Here is a 23,585-nt window from a genome sequence, read left to right on the forward strand (position 1 = left end):
TACCCTGGGGAAGCTGAGAGAATTTAATTAGCTGGAGGTGAGCTCCAATGATACTAATTATCTTCACCTTTACTGAGGAAAAAGGAGCCAATCACACTATTCACCAGCCTTTTCCCTTACAGACAAAAGGGTACCAGTGATTCTTCTGGTACTTGTGACAGGCCTCTGGTATAGATAGAAAGTCATTGGGTCTGAAATCAGCCTACCTTGAATTCAATTCCTGACTCTGTCACTTGTTAGCGTGTTGCTTTGCCTCTTCCCTCACTGAAGATAAAATCTTCCATTTCTGCCTCACTGGGTTGTTACAAACACCAAAAGACACAGCATGTAAACATGCTCTCAGTGTGCTGTAGTGCTTTTCCTTTGGTTTCCTGCCTCTGGACAGCCCCTCTCTGCCTTCCCTGAGATGAACTGGCCCAACCCACACCCTCCTCCAGCTGTGGATGCAGCCTGCTTCTGACTTGTTTCTGGCACTTTTCCTAATGCTGGCTTAGTTGCTGAATATTGTCCTGATGACTCTGTGTTTTAGGTGATTATAGTGTGCATTCTGAACACATCACATCCCCTGGGCAAAACTTGTTTTCCTTTCATATTTACCCACAAATCAGGGAGTTCTGTTATGTCTGATTGCTCTCCCTAATGGCCTTTCCCAGGCCCCCAATAATTTAGTCTCCAGGTTACTTGGGCTTGGCAGGATGCCTCAATTGCAGACACCCACCCAATTCCTATTGCTTAGTAGGAATTGTCTCTTTTTAGTAGGAATTGTGTCTCTTTTCTCCTTTATACTCCAAACTATTCACTTTTTAAAAAAATATTTTATTTGCTTATTCATGAGAGACACACAGAGACAGAGAGAGAGAGAGAGAGAGGCACAGACACAGGCAGAGGGAGAAGCAGGCTCCATGCAGGGAGCCCGACACAGGACTCGATCCCAGGTCTCCAGGATCACACCCTGGGCGAAAGGCGGTGCTAAACTGCTCAGCCACCTGGGCTGCCCACTATTCACTTTTCAATACAGTTATCAAGGGTCTGTCATGTGCTGACATGGTCTTAAGTCCCTGCTACCATACCCTTTTTTAGCTAGGGCAGCATCCTACCAATGACAGCACTTATACTCCTGTTGTATAGGTGAGGAAGCTGACATTTGGCAGGTGAAGTCACTTTCTTCCTGTGTGTGGAAGAGCCTGGTAGATTTTCTAAGCAATCCTTCATGTGGTTCCAAATGTTCTACATCTCTATTTATGCAAGTATCAGACCTAGAATCTCTCAGTTATGGGTAAATGATAGATCTTGGACTGAAACCATTTCTCCTGGGCCAAAGTCCACCACTCTCTGCTGCCATGAGCCTCTGGTGATACCTCATGCCCACCTGTGAAACCCACCTGCTCTTTGAGGTAGGATCACTGTATGTGGCTCTTTATTACTCTTTTTATTTTGGATGCATTTGCCCTATCTGGACCATTAGACTTTGACCTTTCTAGGCTCAAAAATCAAGGCTGGTCCACTACGTCCTACCTAGAATCTAGTACAGGGCCCCCCCAATACAGTGTCTTATGCAACCCATGCCCTGATTTTACCTTCCAGGAAGAGACCTGTGGACCCGCAGTTTGCGCAGCAGCATGTCAGAAATATTAGGCATGACATCCAAGCCACTCTTTGACTCTTCTTCCTCAATAGCTGAAGAGACTTCAGAAGGAAGCCCTGAAAAAACCAGAATGCTGAACTTATAGAATGTCTGAAATCACAGTAGCACTGTTGACACCTTGCTTCAGTTTATAAGAACCTAATTACACTTGATCGGCTTTATAATTGCTATTTTATCTTCACAATGATCCAATGTGCTAGACCTTAATCATCTCATTTTATAGGTAGATAAGCCAAGACTCAGCAAGGTTCATAACTTACTTAAAGTTACAAAACTAGTAACTGGCAGTCAGACTTCAAACCAATTCCGTCTTATTTATTTATTTATTTATTTATTTATTTATTTATTTATTTATTTATGAGAGACACAGAGAGGCAGAGACACAGGCAGAGGGAGAAGCAGGCTCCATGCAGGGAGCCTGACGTGGGACTCGATCCCGGGTCTCCAGGATCACACCCTGGGCTGCAGGCGGCGCTAAACCGCTGCACCACCGGGACTGCCCCAATTCCATCTTCTTTAAATTCTAGTTCTCCCCATTGCTTTCCACAGTACCAAGCAGGCTCTTGTGTCTGGAGTTCAAGGTTTGTTTCTGGCAACTGAAAGCTTGTTGCTCTTTAGCTATAATATTTGGAACAGTCCCCTCTCTTTGGCAGGCTTCTCAAGAGGCCTGTTGTCCCATCATTCTTCCTCCAGTGAATTGAATGGTTCAATCACCAGTGTCCTACCGAGAAATCTGGTTCCATATCCCCATAGATAGAAATAGAAACAGGGTTTTTCCAGGGTAAAGCTAAGGTCATTAGATCTTTTATAGATCTCAGAAATAGATGCCTCCTAGCCAAAAGAACCAATGAACAGTCTTTTGTTACCTCATAAAACTATCCTGGGTCTGTGCTCTGAAAGTAGAAAGAACAAACCAAGTATTCTCTTTTCCCATAAATTTTTCTCTTGTTTGAAGACAGTTCTTGTACCTCTCTAAAGCTTCCCTTCTCCAGGCTTTACCCTTGTTTTCCCAACTGCTCATTGCAACCCACTATGGCCCATGACCTCTAGATATCATCCTCTGCCTGCATGCATTCCGGTTGTTGCTATCCCAGAGGCCCAGATATGCTTTAACAAGCTCAGGAAGACACTGGCAAATGTCCCTGGCATTGACATTTGTTATTCATGCAGTATAGACTCACTGCACCTTACTATGGGCTTATAGTACGTTTAGGATTAAAAGCCTCAAGTCTCTTTTACTTGAGCCAAATCAGGTATCTTCATCCCATATAATGATTACTTTCCATTTGCATGTGGGACTTATCCATGTTATACCATCTCTCATGAGCAGATTTCCAACTGGCTCAATCATTTTCCAGAATTGTAGTCCAGGCCAGATATCAGGACTATAGGCATATTTGTGGTAGCCATCTAAGTGGAGCTAAGATTGGGAGTCATGTGAAATAGAAGTTTCTCCAAAAGGAGACCATGCAGAGAGGAGTTATATTTTGTCTCAAGATAAAGGATATTTAAATATTTTGAGCTTTCTAATAACAGAACAGTGTTCAGGAGTTTTCCAGTACTCAAGGTATCCCAGCAATGTCTGGAGGGCCATCTGTTGGAAATGCGGTAGTCAGTGATCCTTCTTTGGATATAAGATTGGACTAGATGTTCTCTTAGCTACTTGTCATCTCTTGGGTTCTGTCTTGGCACTTACTGCTTTCCAACATTTCCATTTGACAGATGATGTGAACCTTGTGGTGCCTCTTGCCTCACTATACCTTTATGTATCTACACTGTACCCAGCAGATAGATAATCAAGCAGTGGACTCCTGAGAAATCTATATTATTGATTGGACCATACAAGATCTAAAAATCAAGTAAAAGCCATACTAGGGGATTTTGCCTAGGGAAGTTGCTTAGGTTGAGCCTCTCCTGCCCCACCAAAAAAGTAACTAGGTAGGCCTTCTAGCCCTGATAAGATGGCTGTCTGAAGGGTGTGATCCTAGAACTTGTGGCTCCTAGAACCAGCTGTCTTCCTCCTGAACTCAACAACTACAACAAAATGTTAAACCGACCATAAATATACCAGCCACTCTCAAGTATAAGAAAAGGCAATCATCTTTAAAAATAATGGTTAGAGGGGATCCCTGGGTGGCTCAGCAGCTTAGTGCCTGCCTTTGGTCCACGGCATGATCCTGGAGTCCCGGGATCGAGTCCCACATCGGGCTCCCGGCATGGAGCCTGCTTCTCCCTCCTCCTGTGTCTCTGCCTCTCTCTCTCTCTCTGTCTATATCATAAATAAATCTTTAAAAAAAATAATGGTTAGAGAAAGACAGAACTTTCCAGGAATAAATGTAGAGCTCCCACCCTTGATAGCCCTTTCTTCTCCCCTCAAAGAATCATTACTGAGAGGAAGATGTAAGAGGAAGAATTCTGATAAGAGTATAATACTACAGAATGAAAAGGGAAGTAGACTGAGGGGGTGAGCAAGCAGCATCCAGAGGAGATTCAGAGTTTCTTCAGAAAGGAAGGATCTCCATGCCACTACAACAATACTCCAACAAGACAAAAAACTGCCTGTGCTGCTATTTGCTTTTCTTACTGTGTAGGAGGGAAGAGGAAAGGAGAATGATTGCACAGCATTCTACCAGAGCTGATTATCTCAAACAATATGGAGGGATTTACCAGAAATTAAAACAAAAGAGAAAATAAATAAAACAAACCCATCCAATAAAGTGAGGACAGGAGACACATGGAAAGCCCCAGTTGAAGCTGCCCCTACCCCTGACCACCACTTATAAAAAATAGCATAGTAGCCAAACTCCTTAGATTTTGTCTATTTTTTCCTCTATCTGGCAGGGGAGTGAGAGTGGCTGCCAGGAATAGTTGGGTCAAGTCTGGAAAATAAACACCTGGGCAGATTGTCTCTACAATTCTACCCTGAACTGGGGAAATAATCCATAATCCTCTATTACTCACTCAAAAGAATAAGATATGCCCACACTGTGGTGTGATAAACTCACGTGTTAGACTATGAACAAAGTTATAGGAAAAGAGCAGAAACTAATCCCACAAACACCACTACCCACAAGTCCATCTAAACTTCCCCTCTTCCACTCCACCCAAACAGTAATAAAGCAGACACAAAATACCCAGTCTTCAGTTAAGCACAGCAGGGAAGACAGAGATCTCAGATAAGGTAGGAAGAAGTCAATGAAAATTGACCTACACAATATATCTAGGAAAAGAGAAAATCCAGGTGAAAATATTCATATCAAAATGAAATAAAAGGGACGCCTGAGTGGCTCAGCAGTTGAGCATCTGCCTTTGGCTCAGGGCATTATCCCTGAGTCCCACATTGGGCTCCCTGCAGGGAGCTTGCTTCTCCCTCTGCCTATGTCTCTGCCTTTCTCTGTATCTCTCATGAATAAATAAATAAAATCTTTTAAAAAAAAGATCATATGTTTAAAAAAATGAAATAAAATGAAAACAATGGCATGGCAACTAGGCACAAATACTATAGTCAAAAAAGGAAAGAAAAAAGGAAACAGTAGGAAGGAGACAGATGTTAGAATGGAAGCATAGATTTAAAAAACACATCAAAAATGCATTTTTTATGAAAAATGTATACCACAAATGCTTTGACTCAAGGAGAAATTAGAACCTGAAAAAAGGAAATCAGAGGTGAGATGAGAGGATCACACAAAGATGAAAGAAGATTACGATTTAAGGAAATAAATGGAAGACTAAAAAATAACTATGCAAAAAATTATAAAAGTATAGAACTAACCAAAATGTTGGAAATATGAAGAAATGAAACAGATACAGTCTCAAACTGAATTAGAGGGTGGGGGAGATTGAGATGAGCTCAAGGAATATAAAGAAAGAAAGACTAAAGTATTTAGAGATTAAATAAGGGAACTGTAGTTGAGATATTGGTGAGGAATTTACAGATTGTAGTGTCTCTGAACTAGTGAACCAAAGGAACAAAGAACATATTCAAAGATATAAAAGAATTTTCCTCAATTGAGGGAAGAGCTGAACTTGCAGATCGGAAGAGTATACCATGTTAGGGAAAACCCATATATATCCATATATATGGTTAAAGAAGTGCTTCTCCAACTACCCTCATCTACAGGGAGAGGTGGAGACTGAGGGGTGCTGGAAATCAGCTGGTCTCAGACTTCTCTACAACATTAAATACAGTGTAGCATCTACCAAATTCTAAGGAAAAGGATGATCTAGAATTTAAAACTATCCAAGCTGTCCTCCAAGAACAAAGATAACATTTTAAAACATACTAGAATTCAGGAAACAGCACCTCTGAGCCCTTCTAAGAAAACTATTGGATAATAAAATCTAGCTAAACAAGCCATAAATCAAAATCATAAACTTGGGAATGGTGAGCCATCGTAAAGGGACTGATGGTGAGCATTAAATCCTTTTATATGTAAGTTTAAGGCTAACCAACTATGGAAATTATGGTTACAGAATGAAATGTAAATGTTACAGCTTTGACAGTATAAAAAGAATTATCATTTGTGTATTGGAGATGTAAGGATAGGAAGAAATAGGAAAGTGGGGAAGAAATGGTATTGTTTTCATCTTTTCCATTAGGAAGTCAATAATCCAAATTTGAAAAATGTAAAAAAGTACCTCAATGACTCCAAACTCTTAATGCATTTCATAATGTATATTTTAAATTTTTAAAAACTAATCTCTTTTCTAGAGGAAGAAATTGCCAAAATTCAGCAATTCCTGCAGTTTCACTCTGCTTTAATTCAAGTTTAAGTAAATTTTCATACTTTTTGTCTAAAATAAGTACATCTAGCAATCTAGCATAATCTCCCTCCTTCTTCCTTTTGTATTTCTGGGGAAGAGGGTATTTGGTATAAACTATTTTTACTTTCTTTGTAGTTTTCACTATTAGTTGAATATTTTGGTAATGTGCTTGAGGTATTTTAACAGTAGAATTATTTTAAAAATATCTGCCTGTATTAGCTCATTCCAATGAAAGCATTTGTTTCTGGCAATCTCCAGAACTTACAAAAATAACTTCTAGGGCTTCTGATTAAAGATGCTCTGAGACACAGGATGACTCCCCAAAGACCAAAACTACTGGTTGGGGATAAACTTTTCTCAGATTGATCTTCTCAGGGAGCACTTTTCCCTGTTTGAGATCTGGGGGTTCTGAGCTCAGACTGCCCACACTTCTCTCAATTTCCATGTCCAGATATCCAACTACTTTCTAGACATTGTCACTTAGATCGAGATGATAAAAACAATCTCAACAGCCACCATTATCAAGCATCAGCCTGCATTAGATGTAGTTTCTTATTCATTCCCTACAATAGCCTTGCAAGATAAATATTGCTATGCTCATTTTCTGGGGAACCTGCAAAGTAGGAAACTTAGGTTCAGATAAGTTAAATAGATTTTCCCAGTGTCCAAACTAATTAGTGGTAGAGCCTGGATACAAAACTAGGTCTGTCAGACTGTAGCATTCAAGCTGCTCTTCATGGTCATTTACCACATCCAAACCTAAACTTGATGTCTTCCTCCTCAAGTGAGCTCTTGTCCCTTTGCTCCCCATCCTCATTAATGACACCATCACATCCTTGGACATGCAGACACACATCTGGTGGTCTTTCTGGTCTCTCCTCTTTACCTAAGTCCTGCCAAGCTGACCTCCAAATAGTTCTCAAACTTGTCCCTCCCATGTCCCCTACTGTCCATCTCAATCTACAGTCTTATCACCTCTCACCATGCTGTTTCCATACCCTTTTACCAGTCTCCCTGCCTCCAGCCTCTCCCATTTCAGGCCAGCTTTCCTTATCTATTGAGAAGAATTATTCCACACTCAGCTTTGAACCTGATGCTTTCTTATCTTCAAGTTTCTCTGGCTTTCCAAGGGGTCTTGAATGACGTTCAAACCCATTAATTGTCCCTCAAAGCCTTCATTTTCCTGGATCCCTATGAACACTTGCTGCCTATCTTGTTAGGACACATGACCGACACTTGGTTCACATGGGATTCCTTCTGCTCCTGGAAGATGCCAAGAACTAGAAGATGCATGTGTACCTTTGCTTCTGCTGTTCCCTCTGCCTGGGATGCCCTTCTTTTCCTCAGCTCAAAGCTGCTTTTCCTGGCCAGAATCCTGCCCTGACTCACTCACCTCTACTGAGCTGGCTGCTTCTTCCTCAGTGTTCCTAGGTACTTTGTGTTGTAAAGTCTTAACACAACGTATTGCAGTGATTTTGTCTATCCTTGTGTTTCCTTTCCTAGAAGATGAAGGTGAGCTCATTCATTTATTCAGTATTTATTTTTTATTTTACTTTTTTAAAAAAAATTTATTTATTCATGAGAGACACACAGAGGCAGAGACACAGGCAGAGACCCCCCCCTTCCTCGCAGGGAGCCTGATGCGGAACTCAATCCCGGAACTCCATGATCACATCCTGGGCCAAAGGCAGACGCCCAACTGCTGAGCCACCCAGGCATTCCTTATTCAGTATTTATTGAGTGCTTACTATGATCCAGGCAACAGGCATGGAGCTAGGGTTATAATACTAAGCAAAACAGGTCACTGTCCTCTGAAAGCTTGTTACCTCATGGGACAGAGATTAATTAGAGAAACATATAATGTTTTTATATTTCATACTGTGGTAGATTTTATGAGAGAAGGATCTGGGGGTGCTGGAAAAGTATTCACTAGAAAAGTGACATTTGAGCAGAAATGAGACCTAAGACCAAATGAGAATTCATTAGGCAAAGAGGATGAGAGGAAGAACATTCCTGGTAGAGGGGACAGCCTGTGCTGAAGGAAGGCCAAGATACTGAGTGAGGAGAGTGGCCCTTGAAGATGCAGGCAAGGGGAGCAGGGCTAATTACACAGGGCCTTGTAGATCCTATTAAGGATTCTAGTGCTCATCTTAAGGGCAGAATGAAGGCCCCTGAAGATGCTGAACCAAATCTGCATTTCAGAAATTCTTCTGGCTCAGTATGAACAGTGGATTGAGCTGGGTGGGGAGGTCAAGAGTGGCAACAGATGGGATAAGAGGTTGTTCAGGTAGCTGAAGGGACTAATAATGACAGCTAAGACAAGGCCCTCTTCTTGATGGCAGAGCCTGAGTCTTTTTCACCTCTGCATTCCCAGCATGCAGCCTGGGAACTAGGCCACAGTCAGCCTCACATCTCTTTGCCTTGAAGTGACCTGCAAATGATTAGGATCGAAACATCCCACAAATGGTCTGTGAAGAGAACTTGTTAGATTGTTGGAAAGACCAAATGTAGCAGGAAAGAACCTCCCAATCCTCCGAAACTGAAGGAGAGCCAAAGTTCTTAAGATTCCAGAATGTTCTGATAAGGATCTTCCCCATCTCCCAGAGGACCAACCAACAATCATCATAAGAGACTTGAGTTTTCCCTATGAGCTCATATACCCTGTTGTATTTAGAGCTCGAAAAAAGAGCTAGCCTCTCTAGCTTTCAGGGAGGGCTCCCAAAGTCTTTCATTCTAGATAGGAAAGGGGATGAGACTCTTTGACGGAGGCTTTCAGAATATAGGAAAAGGAAGTCCCAACTCTGCAGATGTAAATCAAACACTTGTTGCTGTTCACCACCTCTCCAGCACCATCCTACCTACACTGTGGAGCACACAGGACAACATCCCACTTAGCTGACACAATAGAGTTCCATAACCTTGATTATAGGAATTAAAATGTATGCCAAGTTTCTGCTGGAATAAAGACCAGTATCACAAAAGCATTATATCAGCCCACTGAAGTAAGTACTAAAGTACTATTATTATACCCATTTTATAGATGAGCAAACTGAGCCATCTAGAGACTAAGAAACTTGCCTACGGCTATGCAGCCAATAAGTGTTGAATTTAAGCTCTTAACCACCCAGATGCTAGAAATGAGAGAAAACTGGGAGGAAAGGTACATAGTGGATATCTAAATTGGTTAATTTGGTATTGTGTTTATGTATTTAAATATAAATGCTTTTGATCAGGCAGTTCCACTTCTAAGATATTAGCTCATGGCGAAACTTATATATCCCTATAAAGATGCATCTAGGAGAATATATTGAAATGCAGAGATGAAACTAAGATCCCTGAACAATTACGTAGAGCAGAGACACCTGCGAACCTGATAGCTTGCCTTAGAATCATTAATTGAGGGGCACCTGGGTGGCTCAGTTGGTTAAGCATCTGCCTTTGGCTCAGGTCCTGATTCCCGGGTCATGGGATTGAGCCTAGAATCGAGCTCCTTCCTTAGCGGGGAGCCTGTCTCTCCCTCTCCCTGCCACTCCCCCTATTTTTTTTTCACTCCCCCTACTTTTGCTCTTTCTCCCTCTGTCAAATAAATAAAATCTTTAAAAAAAAAAAAAAAGAATCTTTACTTGAGACTGAGACAATCTTCTGTACCCCATAGATTATACTTTGGGGCCTCTTTGTCATAGCAATTTAGATTTTATCTTAACTAATGCATAAGATTGCAGAATACTTTAAAAGAAATACTTATAGAGAAAATTTGGTAGTACATGTGAAAGAAAATACAACAATCAAATGAATTTTATTCCAGGACCACAAGGGTTTATTTCTAAATATGGAAAATACCCAAAGCAAATTGATAAAATTCAACATAAATCTTGAAACTTTAAAGACAAGAATATTTCCTTAAAATAATAAAAATATAAAATAATATACTACTTATTTTATATATTTTTATATTTTATTACATATATCTTTTTCTACTTAGTAAGATAAATAATAAAATAATACATCTATTTAAGAATGAGCTACAACATGATCCCTTAAAGAAAAACACTAAAACATCGGGGATCTCTGGGTGGCGCAGCGGTTTAGCGCCTGCCTTTGGCCCAGGGTGCGATCCTGGAGATCTGGGATCAAATCCCACGTCGGGCTCCCGGTGCATGGAGCCTGCTTCTCCCTCTGCCTGTGTCTCTGCCTCTCTCTCTCTCTGTGTGACTATCATAAATAAATAAAAATAAAAATAAAAAAAACACTAAAACAGTTAGAAACAAGGCAAGTGTTCTCCTTGTCACCATTAGCATATTAGAGAATGTTGCCAAAGTAGAAAACAGACAGATACACAAAACAAGTACATGCACACATGCACAAACACACAACCAAGACTAACACTGAATTCAATAAAATAAAAATAACATTGTGGATGTGAAAAAGGCATTATGCACAGTGGTCAAGAGCCTCTGGCTATGGTCACATCAGGGTTCCGATCCTGGCTTCAGCAATTAATAACCATGTGAATTTAACCTTCCCAGGCCTCAATTTCCTCATTTGTAAAATGGGTACAGTAAGACCCATTGTAGGGTTGTATGAACATCAAGTGAAATATTATAAAATCCTTAGTCCAGTTCTTGGCATTCAGTAATCACTCTAGTTACAGTAATTGTGCTAATTAGTCACTGTAGTTATCCTTGTACCATTTGTTAATATATGAGAAACAAGTATAACACCAAGCAACATTCATCTATGCCACTAATTATTAGCTAGGAAAATCTAATGAAAGAAAGAGTCTTCTTCATAAATAGGCAAAATATAAATCAAATAGAAAGTGCCCCAGTAAGAAATATGACAGACCTGTACAAAGAACTTCAAATCTTTTTGGAGGATAAAGAAAGGAAAACCTAGATTAATAGAGGGACAAATCATGTCTCCAAACGAGAACTAAATGTTTTCACAGTACGTATTTTAAAAGTCTATAAACTATAAAACAAAAAGCACTAGGACAGTTCTTCTGGAACCAGTGTGTAGCTTTAAAGCAATTGTAATTAAAATGTTGTATAAAATGGTATAAATTTAAAAAAAATAGTATAAATTTCACTTAAAGAAATAGGTAGGTAAGAAGCAAACTAGAAAAGACCTGTAATCCTTGAATCTTAGATTTAAGAGCCTTCTGAGGTCAGCTAGTCCAAGAGGGAACAGAGGTTGAAGGAACATATTTAAAGACTCTGCCAATTGGTTCCTGGACTGGGACATAAACTCAAATCTCCTGATTTTGTCCAGTTGCTCTTTCCATTATTTTGTGCTGAATCTTTATATCTAGAACATAATGAATATTCTGAAAAAGAAAAGCAGTGAGAGAAAAGCAGCCTCACAGCATACTAGAATGTATTATAAGGCAGCAGTAATTAAAATGGTGTAGTACTGATCAGAATAAAACAGAACCAAGGGCTCAGAACTAGTGTTTGTTTATATATATATATATATATATATATATATATATATAAAATGTAGCATATGATTGTCTAAGCCACAAAATAACAAGAAATATATATACCTTAAAAAATTATTGAGGTTACAGGATCTTAAATCTCCAAACACCTAGATCTTAAAATAAATTCCACAGATATTAGCAAAACAGATATAAATAGGTTAAACTATAGATAAACTATTAGAAAATAGATTTGCTATCCCAGTTAAGGAGAGGTAATGTTTTTATAATGACTTAAATAATGAAAGACTTCTCAAAAGAAAAGATAGGCAAAGATGATTATAAAAACTTTATAGTTTCTCTAAAATAACAAAACTTGTTAAAAAGCAAAAAGTGATAGGATGAAAAAGTATTGAGAAAAAATACAAATCCAACAAGAGGATATAACATTTGTAAATATTTATGCACCCAACATAGTGCATAAATATATTTAATACAAACAAATATTAACAGACCTAAAGGGAGAAATTTTCAGCAATACAATAATTTTAAGGGACTTTAATACCACCCACTTTCATCAATGGTTAGATCATCCAGATGGAAAATCAATAGGGAAACACTGGCCTTACATGACACATCAAACCAGATGGACCTAACAGAGATATACAGAACATTCTATCCAAGAGCAGAAGAATACATATTCTCTTCAAATGCACATAGAACATTCTCCAGAATAGATCATATGTTAGGGAACAAAACAAATCTCAATCAATTTAAGAAGACTGAAATTACATCAAGCATCTTTTACAACCATAATGGTATGATACTAGAAATCAATTCCAAAAGAAAAATATAGTCAAGGAAAGATTAGTATCTATAGAGTTTACATATATTACCAACAAAAAACAAACCAACAAAAAACCTAAGTCCCAAATGGACACTTGGGCAAAGAGATGAAAGTCTAACATACCCAATAAGGAAAAACAGAGTAAATAAATACTTAAAATATTTAAATTTGAACTTGCTTGCCAGCAAATTAATTGAAGTAACAACAAAGTGGCATTTATTGATGATCTGATTCTTTTTATATTATGGCACATAAGGTGTAAAAGCAAAGAAAGTCCAGTGCTGGTAGTTCTTACAAGGAAGACTCCTCACTCAGTCTTTGTAGGTAGCATACATTAGAGGCAATTTGGCAAATGCAAATGTTTCTACACTTGACCCACTGAATCTCAAGCCTGAGAATTTGTCCCAAGGAAATAACTTGAAGGAAGAAAGAAAAAAACTATGAGTACAGAGCTGTTTAGAGCAGGGTGGTTAGTCATAGTTAAAAGAACTGTAAACACGTAAAATACCCAACATCATCAATGCATCAACATAAAAAGTATATCCATTATATATGACAAATAGAAGGACAAGTCAAACTATATGGAATCAGTTATGACAGAAGTTTAAAAAGTAGAAACAGGAAGTTATAGCTATATAATCAAATCAGTTGTGAACAAATTATAAATATGGGTAAATACTAGAAAGAATAAAAATTGCTTCTTTCAGAATTTATGGGATTATGGGGCAAGTTTTAAGATAAATCTTGTCCTAGTGTTTTGAAGCTGCTTTAATAAGCAAATTAAAAATTAAAAGTGGAAAAGTATATCATATCTTTTTAAAAGATTGCCTAAAGATGGTTAATTTTCTTTAATTAGTACTTTACAGAAGTTGTTGGAAATTTTGCTTCTGGGAATCTTGTTAATGTTGAATAGGTAGGTGTTAGTTAACTATATTTTGGATAAGGGCTTCCAACATAGTTGGAAGCACCCTGTGCATGCTCATGTAACAATCCTTAAGCAGAAGGCTTCTGTGCTGACCACAGGTAGCATGACCCATAGAAGAGTCGAGCCAGGAGATGGAGGGCAGGAGAGAGGCAGGAAATCCAAAGTCTTATTTTCTGAAGATGAGTCTAGCAGGGTGAGTGGGTGTGGACTTGCAGGGCCAGAAGGGAAAGGGCTGGGGTCTGGACTTTGTGGTGACAGCAAATTGGAAAGCAAGAGATGACTCTAATGTCTTGAAAAGAGGAACTGTTCTATTTGGGTGACTTCCTGGGTGTGAAAGGAAAAGGAAGTGTCAAAAGTTGAGGCCTGGGTCACCCTTCCAGGCCTCCTAGGTACTAACAAGGCTCAGGGAGACAGGATCCAGAAGGGGGCCGATTGGGAAGAGACAAGTTTAGAGGTTCTCTGAGTAGGCAGGAAACATAATCTGATTCATTCATTTATCTGCAAATATTTACTGAGTGCCTGCTCCGTGTTTGGGCCACATTCACCACTGGGACAAAGGCCCTGACAGAAGTCTAGTGTTTACACGTTCACCTTCTTTGATCTGGTAAAAATGAATCCAGCCCTGGCCTGAGGAGAACATCTGTCCCGACCCCACTTACCTTTTTCCTGCTCAGCCGCTTCACTAAGTTCTGGAAGCTTGAGCCCCACTAAGTTCTGATTTCTTATCAGGATGTGCTCCTTTTTAGGAAAAGAAGAAAACATTTCAGATCATAACATCAGGCAGAACTCTTCTCTTGGTTGTGTTTTGTGGCTCTGTGACCACTCAGCCTCACGTGGGAGGCACTAAGGGCAGCCACAATGGGGGGTGGGCAGTCATGACACGGTGACATATGAAAGGCACCTGGAAGACTGCTCCTCTCCCAGCCTGTAAAGGTGCCTGAAACCATACCATTAGCACCACGATCCTTGGGTTAAGAATCGTCCTTGGCATGGTCTGCCTTTTAAATGAGCCTTTGGGCCTCAGGGCAAATGAGCTCCAACCACACAGTGGCTAAGAGCTATACGACAAACAGAATTGGAGCCCCGGGCTCTGAAGACAGGATGGTCACCTGGATGTGTATGGAGCTTTTGCTGGAAGTGATCTTTGTTGAGCTCACGGCTGTGCTTCAAGTTGGGTAGAGCTTCCTGCCCTGTTGTTCAGAGCAGTGAATGCCCACTTCCAGGAGTGGAACAGCCAGGAGTTGTGACCTCTCTTACTCCCAGTTCCTCAGTGGGTGGTTATGGCATCCCTTGAGTTGTTAAAACTCTCCAGACACATGAGGCCTGAGAATTACTGCCCCACTATACTGCCTGGGGCCTCAGCAGTCAAGGCCCAGGGGATGCTCACTACCCATCAGACCAGATCAGCACTTCCAATGTTTGACAGATCTCCTCGCACCTTGTGACTTGTGTTTGGGCGGGAGGTGGGGGGTGTCAGCCTCCAGTGGTAGCAGGAGCCACTTGTGTGGTTTGTACCCTGGTTAAAGAAGGAAAGGAAGGGCCACCAGAGGGTGCTCATGGTCCAAATGGTAGTAATTGGCCAGGGCCCTTTACCTGTTTCCTTAGCAGCTCCCTGGAGCCTCCGATTCAGAACATCATAGAAAGTTTCTGAATAGGAATGGTTTCTGATTAGAACACATTGCAATGTGTCCCTGCTAGCACAGAAACCTCTTCACTTGTGCTTGACTGCTATCATGTACCTCTTTTCCTTCCCTATCTCACACCCATTCTGTAAGGAAACCACGGGAGCCTTGTCCAGTTCTAGCTGTGAGGGTGCCAGGTCCCACCCCGTGGAGTCCCAGTTGCCTTGGCCTGTTGCTTAGGTTAGCTCTCTAGGGAAAAGGGGACTGGATAATGATTCCTTTGTCCTGTTAACTTCTTCTCACCCTCACACCCTATCTCTGTCCCCTACATTGCTGGATACTCCCAATCATCCCCTCAAAGGGTGGCTGTTCCATGAGAAACTACTGTGCCTGGTTTGATGGCCAGTGAAAGTTGGGGACATCACAGGCATTGGAAGAAATTCACCACAGGGGGAGCAGCCCCTCATGGCCATCCATTATACTTGAGGATAGATTTGAGGCCCTTTATTAACAGGCATCAGGAAGGAAAGCTCAGGGGCCTGACAAAGGGAAAAGCTTGCCCAGCTCCATTCTAGGCATGACAAGGCACTCTATCAAGGGCTTCCTGTTTATGAGCTGTCAGCTCTGGCTAGAGGGAAAAACACAGCCTGGTACTAGGGCCCATGTGCTCCTCCATATACCTGCCTTCCCCTTAAAATGTGGTTGTGTGTGGCAACTATGTCCCACTCTGACCTCCTCCCAGTAAAAGTACCCGAAACTAGTATTTATGAAGAAGATGCTGTGCAGTAGGCCTGATTTATCAGAGTAGGGAAGTTTAGGGCCCCACAAGGCCCAAGTCCAGGCTAGAGCTGCCCTGTCCTAGCAGCTCAGCCTAGAGGTCTTCAGCTCAGGGGGGACCTGAAGTGTACACCCTGCCCAGCTGGCCCTTAGGAACCCACCTCACGGAGCTTAGACAGTTTCTGCATCCGCACTGGTTGCACTTGTATCTGGAAGTCTTTGAGTCCAGGTGCCTTGGCCAACTTGCTGCCAGGTTTGCCTGAAAAACGCTTCTCTTCCTCTGCCAGAGGCAGCTTGGCAAGCACTTTCTGCAGCCGGGGGCCAGGTTCTTCAGGACCACTGTCCCAGGAGACCCCCCGCTGTAGGGGTGGCCGGGAAGCAGGGGGCCGCAGCTCAGCTTTGGAGCCAAATTTTGACACTGTCAGCTCTCCAGCTGTACCTTTTCCCTGGGGGATCAGGGGAGCCACCCCTCCAGAGCCCTGGGCTGGGCCTCTAGACAGAGGGTTGCCCTCCTTGGCTGTCTTCAAAAGCGCCTTTCCCAGCTCATTTTCATCAGAGCCAGGCTGAGGGCTATTCAGGGCCATTTTCCCACCACTGCCTATTCCAGAAGCTGGGCCTTTGGGAGTGGCCTCAGGGCACTGGAGGGGATCGCAGTTTTCCTTTTGTTCAATTGCAGTCTCTTTAGACTTCTCAATTGTGGGAGAACGAGGAGTCAGCCTTCCCTGAGACACTTTTCTCTGGTCATTCTGCTTTCGGTCAGCTAGCCCTTTGGAGACATTCTGAAAGAGACAAGGTAGAGCTAGGACTCTGAAGCAGACTGGAGAGGAAAGAGATGGGGCCACTTCCACTGCAGGACCTCTGTCCCACAGACCCTGCTAAGGTGTCTGTGTGTGTATATATGCAGGTGTGTGCACTAAGTAGACAGGAAGGCTTCTCAGTCAAGTCTGAACTAGTAAAGGGGAGCCACAGACAAGCCTGAGGTCTATAAAACAGACAGGACAAGGAGACCTGCCATTCATAATCTTCCAAGAACTTCCCAAGGGCCAGGAGCTGTGGAGGACAGTGGAATAGAGGACAGCTTGGGTGCAGTCACAAATTTTGGCCTTGACTCAGTTGCCCAATTTCTAGTCCTGACTCTTCCTGGCAAGGCCCTTAACTCTTAGGGACTCAGATTTTTCATCAGATTTATGAACCTTCTGAAATTATTACAGATGTACATGTGTATTTATGTAGGCATGTTGTACATCTTTTTCTGGAAAGAGAATCCATAGCTTTCAACAATTTCTCAGAGAGTTCCGTGATTCAAAAGAGGTTAAGGATTATTGTGATCAGGTGATTCTTGCAAAGGTAATATCTTACTACTCAGAAGTTCTAAGATTCTGCACTCTTATTTCCTGAAGGAAACCTGCTTTGTGAGGAGCCTGTAGATCTATGTCAGAGTATAGCTATGCTGTGTGAGTTGTGAAATTCTCCCAGAGGACTCTAGCCTAGCCCCAATTCTAGATGAGATTGTATTTTAATGCTCCCCTCCACCTTGAGCACTTTGCTCTGAGCAGGGGTGGGGCCCTTCTAGTGTTCATCGTAAGGATGAGGTTTTCCAGGCTGCCTCCAAGAGGAATCTCAATCAGGAGCTGGAACTTCGCTGTAATTTTCACTGGAGTGACAAAAGCAGCAGTCTTGCCTGACTATGGCCAGTGGCCTGAGTGAAGATACAGGATTATAGGGTTATAGTGAAAGTGACCCTCACTGAATCTGCCTTCTTACCCCCTCCACTTTAGACTTCCAGTCACAATAAAACAGAGGAAACTTCTAGCTTCCCCGGCCTTGACCCTCCACTCATATACACCCACTTGTAGGCTGCTCAGGACCAGCCTAGGCTTTTGGAACAGTTTTTCCTACACCCAAATAATTAAAATGGAGCAGAGCTCACACTCACAGGCTCGCTGAGGTGTGGTGAAGAGACTTCGGCCTCATCCCCCTTCTGCTGGAGAAAGTAAACACAAGTCAGACAGCAATATGAAGAAACCATATCTCCTCTTGAAATATCCTCAAAGAGGGCCCTAGCAGTGGTATAGATGTTTTCCCCTCCCAACACCATCATTTCAATGGATCATGGAGGGCCTCTCAGGGGTTAAGGGGTGAGAAGAGAGACCAGTTGGCATAGGAAACCCCAGTCAGGGCCCCTGTTACCTGTGGTGGTGCTCCAGGCAAAGGGGACTGTGGGCCACTGCATTCATCCAAACCTGGAATGGCCCAGACACTGTTGAGTGATGTCTAGCACCCCAGCACTGTCAGCTGTCCCTTTAGCAAAAATACATCCACCTCCCCAGAATGTCCTCTCTTGGTTCTGTCAGGTCTGGTTGCCAGTCATGCCACCATTTGTTGAGTACCTTCCACATGTCAGGTGCTGTGGTGAGCCCTCATTTAATCAGCACAGAAACCACATGAGAAAACCAAGGCAGAGGGAAATCAAGGTGACACAGCCAGGAAGTATGAGCACTGGTAATAGAACCCAGGCTGCCTGGTCAGAGCCTGAGCTTGCTCCACAGCTCTAACAAGGGTAGGCTGTTATCCCTGGCACCATGCCCCTTTCTGAGCTGGATTGAGGGTGTGGCCCTGTACATAGTCTAATGAAAGGGAAAAAACCAAAAAAAAAAAAAAAAGAGTGGCTCAAATAGAGCTTTTCTAAATAAGCTCTGAAGTGACCTCTCTGTGAGTCCTCTCTTAGCAGAGAAAGCACCAGTTGTAGCGCTTTTCCCACAACCTTTCCTCTGTCCTCACCTACCTAGCCTCATTCTGGGCTAGGCCTGTCTCCCCACACTAGCTCAAAATCCCAACAGAAAGTACATCCACCTCCTCAAAGGCACCCCAGCCAGGCCTAGCTAGGAGTCCTCTGGGGAGGAGGCCAAATAGGGGTCCTGACTAGAAAGCTTGCAAAATGGGATGCATCCTGGTCAGGTGAGGATGGGGCTCAGCTGCCACCCAAAGTTAAGAAGCCAGGGCAGGAAATGCCAGGCGTGCTGGACCTTACCAGGTGGTGTGGAGATAGTAAGTGAGTTGCTTTGAGAGGATGCCGGAGAAGTTCCGGGGCTGAGGTTCAGGGAAACAGCTGTGGAGACAGACACAAACTGGCCAGCATTCATGAAGGTTTATGACTTCAGCCTAACAAAGACATCCTTTCAGGTATTTCTGACCCCGGGAACTGGGACTCCATCAGGTCAAGGGCTGATTCTGGACTGCCATATAAGGCTCCTACCACAGGAGCCATCCATGCAGGGTGGTCCAGGAACCTGTGCACAGAGGCATCACACAGGGATTTCTTTGTAGGATTCAGGGAAGGGGAACCCATGTTCAATTCATGGATATCATATAGGCTGACATTTTTTGGTGAAACAAAGACACAACAAGCCCAAAAAATGAAAAGCAGTTTCCTGGGCTAGAGTTGGGTCAGTATGTTAGAGCTTTTGAAATAGGGTAAGATGCCCTCTCTTCACAAGATCCTCTCCACAAGAATCAGTCCTCCTGAGGCCTAGAGTTCTGGGGGTAGGCAACTCAAAAGTCACCCGTTGGAAGCAGGGCTCCCACTACAACTGGCCCTCCCCATCCCCCCACTCCATCTCAGAGTGACTCAGGGCAGCCACCTGTACATCCTACCTGATGGGGAGTCTCCGGGGCCGCTCCTGGACTTCCTCCCGCGGCGGGTCAGGAATCGTTCACTCACCGACTTGGCTTCTTCCAGCAGCGCCAGGTTTTTCTTCTTGTCCTCTTCTGAGATGCTGATATCTGGCAGCTGGTCATTGACCAGGTCAATAATGTGCCCTGCAGGGTCTGCAGTGGGAGGATGAACTCAGGGTGAGAGTCACTGAATCCTTGGCCCCTCACAGCTTAGCTCAAGGAAGCTGCCCAGCGGAAACTCAGCCAAACGTCAGCGCAATGCCAAGCTAGGGAGACAGGGCTGCCTCAACAGGTTTGTAGACTGTGGCTGTGGCAGGTCCTTTGTAACAAATGGTCATAAAGCCATCTATGTTCTCAGTACTGTCCTAAACCCTGCCATTCGGTAGGGCCATCAGGAGCTCCACCTCCATGCTGTTTCCCTAGTGTATTCTTCTTTCAAGTCTCTCTTTTTTTCAACAGGCTAGTGAGCTTAAGATATGTGGATAAAGGGAGCACTCCAAAGATCATGGCCACCTTCCCTCCCTTTTTTCCTCTACCTGCACTGTCTACCCCCATCCTTCTCCATGCATCTTCTCTAGCAGCCCTTCTTTGGGTGAATGACACCACTTTCCCCAGCTGCTCAGAAACATGGGAGTCACTCCACACTCCTGCCTCAATCTCTTCACATCCCACCGACTGGTCATCAAGTCCTGATCGTCATTTACCTCAGAAATATCCCTGGAACTTGTGCCTCCTCTCCATTCTTGTTCCTTAGATCTTACCTGTACAATTACAACAGCCACTTCATAGGTCCTCTACCTTTATGCTATCCCCTTTATCCTATCTTCCATTGCCTATCAGAGTGACCTTTCTAAGAGTCCTATCTGACCTTGCACTTCACCTGCCTCTCATCAGGATTCCTCATGGTCCCTAGTCATGTGCAAATGCCAAACTGGGCCCAGCACCTTTGCTCATGCCACATACTTCTAAGGCGCTTCCCCTCCCCCTCAGTGGTGAGCAGCTCTCATTGTGCCTCTCTAGCCTCCTTTCCCCCTTTTACTTTTCATTGCTCCCCAGTTTGCATTGGGTGAAACCCCTCTGAGTTTCAATTCTGTTAGTTAGGAAGGAGTTAAACCCTATCACCCCACCTCACCTCAGCCTTGGCCAGCCAATGAGCTCAATCCCCCTGGCCACTGTGATTGGCTCGGGGATGGCCATGGGAGGCCAAGGAGAGACATGTCAGGAGTTGTGTTAAGTACACAGGAAGAGGCACTCTCTCTCCACTGATGGCACATAAGTCTGGAGTTGCTGGTTCCATTTGCCAAAAAAGAAAACTAACACATGAAAGGAAACTTGAGAGATGGGCTGAGCCAACTGCTAATGACCCAGCTTCAACACCTGGATTCAGCACTCCTTGAAACCACAAGCCCTGGCTTTTATTTATTTTTATGTATATATGTAATTTTAGTGTAAGTTAGTTTGAGTTAGGTTTCTATCATTTGAAAGAGTCCTGACTAATACACACAGCAAAGCATTCAGTTGCTCTGGTTTGGCTCCTGCTCCCCCACCATATTGTTTCTTGAACCCAGAATGCTTTTTCTTCCTCTTGTCTATCTATCCAACTTCCTAAGGCATAACTCAAATACTCTCTTTTCTGGACTACCTACCCAGCCTTCCCCCTCTTTAGACAGAATTGGTCCCCTTCTAGCCTCAGTTTCCCTAGCACTTCTGTGAAGGGCCATATAATACAGTATCCTGATTGTATCTGTTCACTTCTCAGTCTCTTCATAGACTATGAGCAACATGAAGGCAGAGACCAAATCTGTATCATATCTGTGTTCCGATGGTCCAGAACAGACCCTGAGAAACTATTTGGAGAATGAGCTGGTGATTGGGGCAGCAATTGCATTCTATTATATCTATTAGATCTTTGCTTATGCAACCAAACGGCAGAGTGGGGACTGTAACATGGCTTGGATCTTTCCCTCCTGTACTATTACATCTTCTGGTGGGATCTACATTCATCCTGAGGAAGAAAACAGGCTCTATCACCACCGACACCAGCTGCCATGGGGCTTCAGACAGCATTGGGGGGGGGGGAGGGAGATGCTCAGCACCCCCTAGCCCCACGTGCATTATATCCTTGAGAAACAAAGCAAGCGGCTATTTAAAAGCCACATAGTCATCACTGTTCTTTTTTTTATTAGTTTTTTAACTTTTTTTTTAGCCATAACTGCTCTTAGAGAAAGAAAAAAAAAAAGGCACTTGCCTACCTGAATGTGGGCCTTTCTAGCAGGAGATAGAGAGCTCTGACCCCTATACCCCAGAATTGAGCCTCACCCTGCTGTTCTGCCTCTTTGACTTCCTCATCTTTCTCTTTACCTCTTGGCCAAAATAAATTAAAATTAGATATATTTCTTTTGGGCTCAAACACAGAGGGACAGACTGACTTTGCCTTCTTGGGCTCATGATATAGACTTGCCTGAGAATTAGGAGAGGGAAGGAGCTGAGTTGCCAGATCTCAGTCTTCCTGCTCAAACATACCTTCAGCTGGACCCTTATCTCTGGTTGCAGAAATAAGATAAATTGGACTAGCCCTTACCTACAGAAGTCAGCGAAGCTGTAGAAACCTTCAAGTGTCGGTGAGAAAGTCTCCTGTGGGGACTGTGAGCTCTGAAAGACAGAACAGAATCATTTTTCTAAGAAAATTTGTCCACAGCTTGTAAATAGGTAGATAGATACCTATATATTCTTTCAAAGTCATCCTAGAGCATCATTTTACAAGCTTATCTAAGCTTGAGAACTTGTTAGAAGTGCAAATTCTCAGGTTCCAACCCAGATCAACTGGATTAGAAACTCTGGAGGGTGAAGCCCAGCCATCCATGATTGAACATATCCCCCCAGGTGATTCTGATGCTTGCTAAAGTTTTTGAAACACTGTCCTAAGGAAATATAACTCTATTTATATAGAGTTTGGGCCCAGACTCTAAATGAACATCTAACTATAGAAAACTCATAAGATACGAATAATTGGTAGAGATGTAGATGATTTCTGTTGGGGAAGAAAGATAAAAACAAGGTTTCATTGTCTTCTGGAGTATTAACCTATTTTATATCGAACTTAGCAATCTTATTCCAGCATTCTTTTCCTCCCCACTGATATGTACTTCCATTTCTTGTATCCTCTTTTGAACTAACTTTTTTATCTTGGTTATCCTGATGATTTCCTCATCAATGAGTTAAATAAATCTTTGACATATGTTCACTGCATATTTGTATAAGAATGACCTTTGTAGCTTTTTGAAAATTATACTTAGACAATCTCACTCCAGCTAGACCAATGCATATGCTAGTGCTGTGTCAAACTGAGGCAGTGATATCCCTGTGTACAGTAGCCAATGCCTCTCCCAAGTGATCATCTTCCACACAGGACCAACATTGACCAGGGGCAGGATTCTCCAGTTATGAGATCAAAGACTCCTATCTCTCAGGTCCATTTGCAAATATCTGGGCAGTTATTATAGGAAACTGCCCTGCTATGACTCATGCCTAAAGGCTAGCAAAGTACAAAGGACCAAATACAGGAAAAGAAAAATATTTTGGAAAGAAAGATAATGGACAAATCCCAAACTCTTGCTCTCATTTGGAAAAATTGCTTGATTCTATTTCATCAATAAAATGATCAAGAAAGAAGGTTTGTAAAAAGTATATATAACTATCTAAGCTTCATGTGCTAGGTAATATTGCTCTTCACAGCACAAAGATTAGGCACATGGGATATACCTGTTGACCAGGTTTTTGTCAGTTTCTCCTTCCGGCAAGCTGGCATCCCCAGTCAGGACAATGGTAGGTGGACTGCAGGATGTTCCTGCAGTGTGAGGGCTCTGGTGGTTCAGAACAAAAACATAGATGGAGTTAGCCTTAGGATGGCA

General features: G+C 42.7%; 1 protein-coding gene across 7 annotated transcripts in view; it reads right to left on the reverse strand.

Annotated features, from left to right (window-relative positions):
- IRAG1 (inositol 1,4,5-triphosphate receptor associated 1) overlaps positions 1-23,585 on the reverse strand; it is a 125,130-nt gene that overhangs the window by 38,306 nt on the left and 63,239 nt on the right. For 4 of the 7 annotated variants that reach the window (XM_035704062.2, XM_025459463.3, XM_049098689.1 and 1 more), the window contains exons 3-11: positions 23,437-23,537; positions 22,256-22,326; positions 19,654-19,827; positions 19,031-19,108; positions 18,190-18,242; positions 17,936-17,983; positions 16,161-16,778; positions 14,260-14,338; positions 1,578-1,701 (exon numbers count right to left, since the gene is read on the reverse strand). In XM_035704062.2, the coding sequence (XP_035559955.2) occupies positions 1,578-1,701; positions 14,260-14,338; positions 16,161-16,778; positions 17,936-17,983; positions 18,190-18,242; positions 19,031-19,108; positions 19,654-19,827; positions 22,256-22,326; positions 23,437-23,537 (1,346 nt within the window). Of the gene's footprint in view, positions 1-1,577; positions 1,702-14,259; positions 14,339-16,160; positions 16,779-17,935; positions 17,984-18,189; positions 18,243-19,030; positions 19,162-19,653; positions 19,828-22,255; positions 22,327-23,436; positions 23,538-23,585 lie in introns of those variants that run through there. The other 3 variants (XM_025459464.3, XM_035704063.2, XM_025459466.3) reach the window with 2 other exon arrangements.

Source organism: Canis lupus, chromosome 21 (genome assembly GCF_003254725.2).
Source record: "Canis lupus dingo isolate Sandy chromosome 21, ASM325472v2, whole genome shotgun sequence".
Taxonomy (NCBI): Eukaryota; Metazoa; Chordata; class Mammalia; order Carnivora; family Canidae; genus Canis; species Canis lupus.